This window comes from Dipteris shenzhenensis, chromosome 1 (assembly GCF_047967505.1).
Source record: "Dipteris shenzhenensis isolate YYH24624 ecotype China chromosome 1, Dip_SZ_1.0, whole genome shotgun sequence".
Classification (NCBI taxonomy): Eukaryota; Viridiplantae; Streptophyta; class Polypodiopsida; order Gleicheniales; family Dipteridaceae; genus Dipteris; species Dipteris shenzhenensis.
The window spans coordinates 67,199,390-67,211,548 of record NC_141596.1 but is presented as its reverse complement, the minus strand read 5'-3'; the positions used below and the strand labels follow the sequence as shown (position 1 = coordinate 67,211,548).

The 12,159-nt window shown below is 45.9% G+C and overlaps 1 protein-coding gene across 2 annotated transcripts in view; it reads left to right on the top strand.

The window, feature by feature from the left end:
- The first annotated feature begins 5,016 nt into the window (after window positions 1-5,016).
- The window catches only part of LOC147906255 (uncharacterized), a 43,703-nt gene continuing 36,560 nt past the window's right edge, over window positions 5,017-12,159 (top strand). The window contains exons 1-4 of one of the 2 annotated variants that reach the window (XM_087377447.1): window positions 5,030-5,092; window positions 5,443-5,602; window positions 6,146-7,663; window positions 7,965-8,043. In XM_087377447.1, coding sequence (XP_087233573.1) covers window positions 5,510-5,602; window positions 6,146-7,663; window positions 7,965-8,039 — 1,686 coding nt within the window. In that variant the 5' untranslated portion in view covers window positions 5,030-5,092; window positions 5,443-5,509 and the 3' untranslated portion in view covers window positions 8,040-8,043. Of the gene's footprint in view, window positions 5,603-6,145; window positions 7,664-7,964; window positions 8,044-12,159 lie in introns of both variants that reach the window. The other variant, XM_087377454.1, reaches the window with a different exon arrangement.

The following is a 12,159-nucleotide window of genomic DNA, read 5'->3' as shown; positions in this document are numbered from 1 at the left end:
AGATCTCTGAATAAGGAGTCAAAACTACTAGCTTATTGAGCAACATGGCTATTTGGATCTTCTTTGTCCTTGCCTTAGAGCTCAAAATAATTGCATTTTAGACTCGCTACCTATGGATGTGCCATTGGACCGAACTGGTGGAATCACAAGTACCGGCCTATTCACCAATGGACGAACATGCGATGATGGTGGCAAATTCGTACTCTTGCTCCTTGGACTGTTTGGTAGAGTGAGAAAATCTTGATTATGTTTGTCTTGGTCGGATTCTATGTCTAAATTTGCTTTCATTATCTTTCATCCGAATTTCTTCTAATTTTTTCGAATCTTCTTTTGATTCATCTCTATCATCAAATTCTTTGTCCTCCAAACCTATTTCTTTTTCTTCGAACCTTTTGTCATAATCTTTTTCTTTGGCTACAGATTCTTTGCCCAAGTCTTCTACTCTTTCTTCATAATCTTTGTCCTACTCTTTTTTATCGTCACTGTTTGCAACTATATCTTCTACTTCTGGTTCAAAATCCTCTGCTACCCCATCCCCAAGCTCTTCAAGTTTTGGGAGATCTAGTAGCAGTTCATCATCATCCTCCTTGTTTGTTTAAAGGAGATCAAATGGTAGTTGGCAATTGATTCTTGTTGAATTCAATTCGCTCGCTCCAAGAATGCTTGAAATTTTGGGATTCCCCCTTTGATTCATCCTCTGGGATTTTGACTTCAGTTTCTTCCCGTGTCGCCATTTGGATTACAACTTCCTTGCTCGATGAATCTGTTGGTGCCTTTCTAGCACTTACTTTCACTTCTTCGTCATTTTTGTGTTGTTCTTTCTCCTCATGGAGTCAAAGTTGCAAGTGTTCTTTGGGACATTCATTCTTCTGTATGTGCATTGCCATGCCAACAATGTTAGCATAATCAATTCAAATCAATCTGAATTGTACCTAATTTTGGACCTGTCCGACGGACTTATCCGTCAGAGCCCACCTTCTTCCAAAAACATCAGATTGAGACGATCTAATCCATTGGACTGAACTTTTTTACTCCACCTTTTTGGGTGTAGCGCAAAGACAACTGCATTGTGGCCCAATTGTGTGTAATGTTCCATGGCACACAAGCATCCAATCTTAGTCTTCAATTACCAGATTACTTGTTGGGTGCTTGAACCCACAGGATCACCAGTGTGAACGGGTACAAGATGCCTATGTATTTGCATGAATAGATTACTAAAACTACTAACGCACTGCTGAAGTGAAATGTTGGAATATGCAGAACATCTAAGATCTCTCAATTACGAAGGATAATGCATCTTACTATCTCTCATTTTGGATTTAAAAGATAATGAACAAGACATTGCATTATAGTGAAAATAGATAAGCGAAATATAGAATATAAAACAGTCGAATGAGAGTCTTCATTACTCAACAAAATATCCATTACAAGAACTCCTACTGCGTATTCTCTTCTCATGCTCTATCTCTTTCTTGCTCTCACTACTATTGAGTCTTTACCCGTCTAGTAGTTGTATATACGGTTGCAACTTCTAATTGTCACTAGACTTAACCAGTCCGATACTAGATTTGGGTTAATTAATTGAACCCTTAACACTCCAAAATTTTGCAAAACGAGTATATGCTCATAAGGTGCATGCTTGTCCATTGTGTTGACGATTCATCTCAATGTCATGTTCATATTATGCTACATGTATATCACTAACCCCAACCTTGAACCAAAAGGGGTATGTATCTATGCTTTCTTTTCAACTAACATTGGGTACAGTTAGTCATTTGCGGTGTGCTATCTAGCTATGCCCTGTCTCCTTAGCCCCACTCTTCTCCTCTCCCTTTCATATTTGTCCATGGTACTAAAGAAATATTTTGACAAAAATTTTCTCACTAGGAAACTCTCACTCTCTCATACTCAAGAAGGAATGAAACCTTTGCAAGAAACTATCACTCTTGTGAGAAGGATGTTACTCAACAGAAGGCGCAACCAGGCTCTGATACCATGGACAAATGTCAAGAGGGAGAGGAGACAAGTAGAGATGAGGAGAGAGGGCACAACTAAAAGGCACACCAAAAATGACTAATTGTGTCCAATGTTAGTTGAAAAGAAAGAATAGATACATAACCCTTTTGGTTTAGGGTTGGGGTTTCCAACTCTTTTGCCTTTTAAGCACTATTTGTGTTAGCGCTATGCATGCAACTCAATATGAACATGATATTGAGATGAATCGTCAACACAATGGACATGCATGCACCGCCTTATAAACATATGCATGTTTTTTAAAACTTTGGAGACTTGATCTCAAAACCAAAAAGGTGTAACATCACGATTTGCTTATATGCTATTTGAATATTTCTCTTTGTGCTATTGTCTATATTGACAATTATTAATTATGGAGAGATTTAAGTATTACTCGATGTGTTATCTACAAGTTAGAATACTTTATTAAGCTTGAACTTCTTATTGCTAATGCCTTTGCATGACTTCACTCGTACTACTTCAATGGCTAGGAGTTGACTAAGCCATCATGTTAAGATCATATCATTAGGTGTTCACAATGCAACAAATGCCAAAGTGAATCCCTTGTTTGAATTCAAGTACCAAGGTACTCTTAGTGAAGAAAATCACAATCACCGTTATTTAGGCATGCACAAGGGAAATCTTTGAGGTTTGTGTTATTCCAAGGTTAATCTTATCGATATAAAATCATCAATTTGTTGAGACGAATGCACTTTATTTGCCTTTTATTGCTCCATGAATTTAGGTTTTGTGTTTTCTCCATTGAAAGTTGTGTGAGCATTGACTAAAAGCATTACATGATACGTGATATTGAATACACCTAATGCAGATGCTGAATCAAAGGATTTATAATTGTCAAAGGTATTAGTGAAAGCACCACTATGCACCCTCCCGGATGGGTTGCTCTCCTACTCCCATCATGAAATTGGGATGCCTCTATTTAGCTATTGCACTGGCAATGGCATCTACCGATTTTGTCTATTCTCTCGTCACACAAATATCTGAATCTACCTCTTCAATCAGTAGATGAAGAGCTCTGTAATTGTGGCTAGTTTGAGCATTAGTTGACCAACACTTTGGTGAACTAACTCTTGGATGTTGTGGGGATAATCTTCCATATTTTTCGTGGGCCCTATTCCAAAGTGTCCCAAAGTGAAGACAAGATTTGCACATACAAAATTTCTATTTGAAACTTGCCAATCGGCTATGAATCTAGGCTACAATTAACACATACCTGGTATGAACCTAGTCTTTGAAAGTTCAAACAAGGTATACCATTTTATTTATATCTTTCACAATTGCCATGATAACACAAAAGTATTAAAATTCCTTTAACTGTAGATGTAGATCTTCCCCTACAACCTCATGAAAGTTAGGAAATGGAAAAGCTAGACACTTGGGTACTGTGTTCATCACATGCAGGAGAACTATCGAGACTCGAGGTACAGTTATTACACGAGGATTTGGAAGTGGAGGGGGGTTTTCATTCCTATCAACAAAAAGATATGTCTACAATTAACCTGACCAAGGAAATGCTTCAATTTAGTGTACTAATCTCAAGATATGAGAACATGTGACAAAAATTTAATAAATTATTATGCAAGAGGGAAAGTTCTTGGCTTCTATGATATGTGGAGAGGAGCTATGATACTCAGGTAATGGTACATTTTTATCAGATCTTTATAGATAAGTAAAAGAGAGGACAACACGTCCTCCAACAGTCCCCTATTACTAAGAATCGATGACCAATGTATACCATAACTGCTGTTTGCTTCAGTGCCACTTGTTGGCGGTGATGATCGTGAAGACAATTGCTCTAGCCTTATTGTGCTGACGTGTCCCAGAGATCGTCACGATACATTATTCATTTCAAGATTAACAATTTCTAATTGCAAAGTAAGGAAGTCGCTCCTAATCTATTAATTAGTCTATCACCCCCCCCCCCCCCCCTCATTCTCGATCTAAGGTTTTCTAATCAATATATTCGCCTAATTAAGCTAATCTAAGGCTCCCTCTATGCTTTGCCCTCCCTCTACACTTGTCGTCTCCCTCGATGGTCTACTACCTCGCCCCTTCGCCCTGTCGTCTCCCAGTTAGCCCTCCCCTTCGCCGAGCCTACTCCCTTTGCATTGTCTCTCCCTCTCTCCCCTTCACCCTACTCTCCCTCCGCTTTCCATCCTCTCCCTCCTCTCCTTCTCCTCTCACTCCCTCACTCCTTACCCCTCCCTCAACTCTCCTTGCCTCTCCCTCCCCCTCATATACTCGCTTAGGCAGTAGCGACAAACTTTATCGAATTCAACCATTATGGATTTATAAGAAGCTTCTCAAATTTGGTGTTAATTCGTTAATCCTTATGTTAATAAGGATTAACGAATGAATCGCCCCCTCCCCTCCCCTTTCCTCCACAACAACTAATTCATTAATACCTACTTTTCACCAACGGGGGGCCCTATTTGCCGTCTATTTGCATGATCAATTTTTCATCATTCCATTGTGGAGCCTTTTGATCTAACATATTTAAATTCCAAGCCATGTGCTTTGATGGGTGGCACGAGACAAGCCGTGTTTACTAGATCAGTGTTGATAATTTATCTAGGTAATGATGATGGTTGGCTTTGTAGATGTGCTTTGATCAAGTGATAGTGTTGCCATTGTGGTTCATCTGCATGCACTACCCTTGCGGAAGGTTTGCTACATGTGCATGTAATGTAATAAAGTAACGAACAATGGTGTGGTGGGGGATCTTGCCATATGACTTACCTTATCGGGCCTAGTGTGGTAAAAACCCTATGCGAGTGGCTTTGCAACACCTTTTGGCACTCTAGATTTGGGCCTACTACCAACATTGGAGTGGCCAATGGCTCATGATTCTCCTTGCCAACAAAACATGCTGTTGGCCATTAGATTTAGGTAATGAAATCTTCCTTATCATCATTTATTGCGTAACTTTATGTGCATGGGAATGGCTCCCTCGAAAATCGCTTTAAACTGCAGGGCCCCGGGGGAACGTGTTTTTGTGCGGTCGCCAAGCCTAGTGGAATTCGTCTCTCACTTTTAGGCTCGGGGAATTTCTCGTCCGGTAAAACTTGAACATTTTTCGTCTAACAGAGCCATCAACCCTAATCCTATTGCTTGCCTTGATCATCCGCTCTGTCGTGATCGTCTGAGACATCTGCAGAAAAATTGTCGAACAAAATCTTCGAATGGCGAGTAAAATCACACTTTTTAATGCTTCGTGCTCACGATCTCTGCACTCTAGGATCCTTACCCAGCCTCTCTGAAGTTCTTTTCCGCTTACATCAGCTTATTTCCATGACGCTTCGTTCGGAGGAAGCTCACGCTCAGCTTACTGTGCGCCATTCGGTAGAGTAACACGTTAACATTTTGAATGTCGTTTTGAGTCAGCATTTTGGAAGTTCAATCCTACAGGATCTGCGCTTGTCATTTTTATGTTCCGCGACGATCGTGGAAAATGATGCTTTAGAAGGGATATGCCATGGCCAGCGATGCGATCGATACTGTGGCAGCCATCAACGCTGCTGCAGCGGCTATCAGCTCAAGCGATCTCCGGTATACCTCGCCAGAGCAGGTAAGCTGTTTCTTAGCGCTGAACACTTGGGTAAGCTGGTTTACTTTTTGATTGTAGAATCAAGGCCATCGATTTTTCACATGTGCGTTTCGACGTATAGTAGAACGTTATGATGGAACCTTCTGGGAGCATATTGTGCCTCTCTGATTTTGCCCACGCTACTGTGATTGACGCGGTCTACTCACCGGCATTCACGTCAATTAACTTCGAAAGGGGTAGCTGTCGTAATTTGTGTGTAATAAGAGCTTGTAGCCAGTCCCAGGTATTGCATATATCTAATTACCTTTTGGATTTTATTATTGCCAATGTGTAAGGACGGCAACTTTACGTGTCTCATTTCGTTTGGTTTTGCATGTTTGGTTCCCAACTATATGCATCTTTCCAAAAATATTAGCATCGTCTCGAGACGTTCATGGTGAATATTGAAGGTTTGGCGTTGTGCTTGAAGTGTGCAATTTCCTTCAGGATTAGTGCTTTAATTGCTATCTACGAATGAGTCCTCATGCTGTCTCTACTTGACATGGTTGTGAATGTGTGCCACAGAGGAGATGGAAAAGTTGGTGGAGTGCCTTGTGGTGTTTTGGATCACAGAAAAGGGACAAGCAAATCGTACCTACTTCACGTCTTGATGGATCAATTGGATCATCTCGTGCATGGAGTGCAGTGGGGCTAATGCAAGCAGGTCTTGCCTTAGCACCACCTTCATCACCTGCTTCCTTTGTGAATTCATCTGTACAGTCTCCATCGAGTTTCACTTTGTCATTGTCAGCACAATCAAACTATCTGTCTTCCCCCGGTCCCACAAATTTGTCATTTACAATAGGGCCTTATGCCCATGAGACCCAGCTTGTATCACCTCCTGTTTTCTCTACTTTTACTACAGAGCCATCCACTGCGCCTTTCACTCCCCCTCCTGAACTTGCTCATATTACAACACCGTCTTCACCAGATGTTCCCTTTGCCCAGCTACTAGCTTCTTCTCTGGAGGCGAAGACTTCCGCTCGAGAGACTGTGTCGCCTTGTTTTGCTTCTTCAATGGCTTCCCCTGCTGATTTACCTTGTGATCTTGATGCTGGATATAATTTTTATCCAGGAAGCCCAGTTGTTCACCTGATATCACCCTCATCAGGGATTTCTGGCTCATTTCCTGACAGCGAATTCCCCGCAGAACGAAATCTCACTTCTAATGATCCTGTAGCACCGTTTTCAAGTTTTGAACTTTTTACGCCGACTTTTGATAGCGAACCATCCTGTGCAACATATATGTTATCAGAGAAGGTGAAACCGATGGCTCCACAAAATGTGGCCAATATTGATTCAATTGGCTTCAGATTTGGGCCAGATTTCTGCTTAGATCATGGAAGTGATCCAAGTGTATCATCCATATCACATGATGGCAGTCAGACACGCCATCAGTGGGCTTTGAGAAGCGTTGTAGCTAATACTGCAAACACAGAAGAGGAATGCTCAAGTGATAGGCACACACATGGTGCATTCTCTCTAAATGGGTCTGATGAGGTTGATTGGCAGATTCATCCTGCAGATCATACTGAGGTTAATGGGGCGACCCAACATAAGGAAGATTTCTGTACTTACATAGCTGAAGCTGCGCTTGCAAAAAGGGAACACATTCATGAAAAATGCATGCAACAGAAAGAAGAAAGTGATGGGTTTTTGATACAACATTCTCCACAATTCTCTCTACAAGTACACGATATATGTCAGCCTCAAATTGCCGGCACGAGGATAATAACAGATGGAGTAAATGGAGTGGCTGAGCCAGTACTTAGTATGGGATTAGATATGGGCTCAGTGGATTTACAGAGAATCAATGAAGAAGCACAGTGGTCACATTTTGAAACTGTGTGGCCAGCTTTTGGTTTTGGACGACATCAGGAATGCCCGACTCTACGATTGGATGAAAAGGCGAAACCTTGGAATGGCAAATCTCATGAAATTGGCTGTATGAGTTCTGGAGAGTTTTCTATGAGATACAGTGAAATTGCAACAAACAAGGATGCAGACACAATTTCAGAGCATCTCATCCAGCACACGCATCCTGTGAGTATGCATTGAAATCCTTTCTAGAATTTATGTTCATCTTGAAAAAGAACCTTGTATTTATTGTTTAACTCATAGAAATGTCCAGGTGGTACTTTAGGTCTTGGGTTCTAGGAACTTATTCCGCACAACATCATTTGCTTTGTTTCTATCTGTTGATAAGAACACAGTTCGCCAATGATATACAAGAAGCTTTTGAAATCCAGAAGGCACATAATTTTGGGTAATGATGAATCTGCTTGTCCCTAGTTTTCTTTCTGACTTTGCTTTTATTCTCTCTCTCTCTCTCTGCTCCACTCAGGCTTCCTTACGTGGACAACTCTTCGAGGCAGAGACTGACGGGCAGCTTGCTCCACATGCATCACCTCCCTGGTGAAGTGGTACTGAACATTGTGCTTCACATGAGCATGAGACACTTGCTACTTGGCATTCTCAATCCAACTCCTTCCGCCCCTCGCTGCTCCTCCACCCCCGCTCCGCCCCTCCTCCCTTGCCATTTCGCCCCCCCGCCTTCTATCCCTTCCGCCTCCCCCGCCAGCCCCCCCCCCCGACCATTTCGCCTCCCCCTCCATCCTTTCACTCCGCCCATCTTCCTCCTCCCCCTGCACCTCCACCCCTTCACTCCCTCCTTCTCTCCTCCTCCTCTCCTTCTTCTCTCCTTCTCCTTCTCCCTTCTACCTTCCCTTCTGCCCTCTCCATCTCTCTCCTCCGCCTCTTCGCCTTCGCCTCCCCCTCGGATGCCCTTCTTCCTCTCCCCCCTCCCTTTTTTTCTCTTCTTCCTCCCTGCAGCGGGAGCATTTGTGCTTGTTAAGGTGAAAGAAAATCTTGGTGGTGACCCTTGGTTTGGCCAGAGGGGCTCTATGGCAGCACCCTCGACTCCCACAGTCGTTAAGGTTCTTCTCTTCCTAGCTGACAAGCAACAGGTACAGTAGGCAGTTCAGTCCCTCCAGGACAAGGTACTTGTGGGCAGAATTGTGGGCCTCACGTCTATACGGAGACAGGTGCGAGAGTGGATCTAGGCGAGCTTGGCATTAGAGGGAGACCACATCTAGGAGGTCACCATCTATGGAAGAGGCGTTTTCCTCATCCAGTTGAGCTCCCTCGACACTGCCTCGACACTTGTGAAGCAGAGCCCCATCCTCCTTGGCCGGCATCTTGTTTACCTCTTTCCTTGGTATCATGGGTTCACAGTGGAGGACATGGATATGACACACCATGTTCCACATTTTTCGGTTACACTCCGCTTCCTAGGGCTTCCCAAGGAGTATCGAGCCATCCTCCCTTCCATTGGTCGGGCATTTGGCACAGTGCTCGAGTCCTTGCCAGAGTCGGCTGCCTCAGTTCTAGCAGATGACGGAGTCCCCATGATCAGATTGATGGTTGAGAGTCTAGAGTCCCTCCCAGAGTTGATCCTTCTCGAGATTCTTGAAGGGGGCACACTTCACCAGAGGGTGGAGATTGTCAGGTTACCAAGCCAGTGTTTTCGGTGCAGATAGATGGGTCACCTCGCCAAAGATTTCTCCCGTGGCCTCTCTCGTGCGCCTTCTCCATCTCCCCCGCAGAGTAGACAGAGTCAACAGGCCCGAGTCTAGTGTCCTCTCAAGTAGAAGCAGGAGTCTCAGACCCATGGGTTACTTCCTCAGAAGGGGACTGTACCCAGGTTAAAAAGAAAAAGAAACCAAGCAAGCAGGCCCGCAAGCGCCGCAGGCGACCAAAGGTCTAGTCCCTGTGGCCCCATCCACTCATCCATCATGAGTGTAATCTGATTTCCCAAAATAGCATCGAACACCTCCAGGAACCACTTCTCCAACCCTGTGGAGGCAAACGAAAATCCCCAAACAGGGTGTGTCTGAGATCCCACTGCACAGATCAAACCCCCCTTTCGGGGATGAAGAACCATGAGCGTTACCTCCAATGGTAGAGAATCTGAGTTTGGAATCTCCAGATAGTTCCAAGGTCCTAACCTCCAGAAGTCCCGCGGTAAGGGACGCCCAGGCTAGAGGTTGGGAGCTGCTAATCGGGAGGACGAGCCTCGTCCTTCAGAATCCCTCCCTGAACAGACGTGCTACTGCGATGAGGAAGCAAAAGGGGACGTCATCGTTCCCTTGCCTACTGGCAGAGAGGTGTCGAAGCAGAAGAACCTACTACTGAAGTGGAGAGGGGGACGGCGAGAGAGGAAGGGGTAGGGATGCGGGGGACAGAGGGAGGGGGACGGGTGGTGAGAGTGACCATAGGAGGAGGGCGGAGGAGGAGGAGGGGACAGGGAAACCCTGGAGGGGGAAGGGGAAGTGAAGAGGAAGAGAGGGAGGGAGTTAGGGAGGAGGGATAAGAACGACCTCAAGCCCCTCTGTTGATCAGGCTCGCGAGGACTCTGGATCGGCTCCTCCGCGGCCCCCAATCGGGCTAGCGTCTGTGACTTTCAACGTCGCCGCATCTGAAGCTCGTGGTGCTCATTGCTGCTGCAAGGGTGGATGCGGAGGCTGAACCTCCAAAGTTGGAGGATCGTTTGGATGGGCGATGGCCCCTATCGCTGGGAGAGGTGGCTCCTAATGTTCCTCCTTCGAGGCCTCTTGGTCAACCCTGTCCCTCTCTCTGCGATCATCAGATTGCCGCCCGTTGGAGGCAAAGGTGGAGCAGGCACACTTCTGGTCCCTCCAGAAATGTGCGGAGCTGTTTGGGGTGGAAGCCTCCTTCATAATGAAATGGGCACTGAAGATCGGTATTGAGCCGGTATCTACCCTAGTATGACGCCGCACAAACACCGACTACTCACCCTCCAAACCTCCAACAAGTCGCATAAGGCAGTCTTTATGGGACAAGCACCAGTGCACTCACAGGAGAGCCTTGTTCCCGACTCTCCTGTCCTCATGAGCTGGACCATAGTGAGTTGGAACGTACACGGGCTCCACGACCATGTTCGTAGCCAGCCGTAGTACCTGATACTCCGGTAGGAGTTGCAGAGGGCAGTGGTAGTTCGGGCAGTGGACTTCCTTATGATTCAGGAGCACATGTTTTCAGCTGCAGACATTAGACGACACCATCACCTTCTCCGAGGGAGAGGTCCACAGGATTGGTCTTCCACAGTAGGACAAGGCGGAGGGATCTGCATCTCAGTCTCACAGACTTTGGCTCTAGAGGTCTACAATAAGGACGAGCTCATTGACGGGCAGTTTGGATGGGAGTTCGGACGGGAGAGTCCAGGATTGGGATCTTGAATGTGTATGCCCCAGCGTGTAGACAGCATTGCCCGGCCTTTTGGCTGAGGCTGTCAGAGTGTCTTTCGAATGTAGACTCTTGGATTGTTGGAGGTGACTTCAACAACCTGGAGTTTGGGGAAGACAAGCAGGGCGGCACCTCTTCTCTGAGATGCCAGCAACAGAGTGTAGCACCTGGGAGCAGTTCATTTTCATGATCAGTGGCAGAGACCCGTGGAGAGACCCAAATTTCAGCAGGACACCTAGCAGCCTTCTCTTCTCCTTTGGACAGAGGAGACATGATGGATTGCTAGAGAGATTAGACCGTTTCTATGTTGGGGACTAGGCACTACAGAGAGGCGGATTTGGCAAGATTCTGGCAGGTACCACGATGTCAGACCACTCTCTAGTGGTACTTCACTTGGATCAGCCCCGCCGAGGTCTCCCCTAGAAAGGGGTCTGCATTCTAGAGAAAGGGGTCCGCATTCTAGAGGACCTCCTGCAAGACGAGGAGATTAAGCAGGTCATGGTAGGGATTTGGAAGCAGTCAGAGATGACACCGTGTGAAGGCTAGGCTGCGTGGGTGGCTGATGCAATTAAGAGAAGCAGTGAGGAGCTGTAGGCTCACGCCCTTAGGTGGAGGAGGATCCTTCAAGAGCGTGAGTGGGCTTTGAGGAGAGACCTCGCCTCCATTGAGAGGCTGAGGGAGCAGGACCCAGGTTCTCAGTGGCTTAGTGACAGATTCGAGAGCGCTCGTCTCGAGCTTCAGGACACAGAGTTGCGGCGGGCTGAGTTCTCCTATCACTCCTCTCGAGCCCCGATCGACAGGGGGACAGGACGAAGAAGCAGTTCTTAGACACCACTGGGCCTTGATCGGCAGGCACACAGCTACGTCTCCGGGACTCGCAGGGCATCATGCACAGTGACCCGCAGGAGATTCTGGACATGACCACTGGTTTTTACAGCCAGCTCTTTCAGACGGAGAGGATGACCCCAGTTGGTCTTGTGGCCCGAGAGCTAGTTTGGGATGACGTTCCGACAGTAGTCTCGCAGGACTTATGCAGCAGACTTGAGGGGCCTTTCATAGATGAGGAGCTCTGGGAAGTCCTCAAGGCTCTCCCGACCGAGAAGTGCCCGAGTAAGGATGGCTTGACTTCGACCTTCTTTTGGAACTTCTGGGAGATTATCTCCACCCCCTTCCGTTTTGCTTGCCAGGAGATTTTTGACACATGCCTTCTTCCTCATTACTTGAGGAGGGGGTGGATTTGTTTGATCCCGAAAGGGGGATACAGGTCAGACATC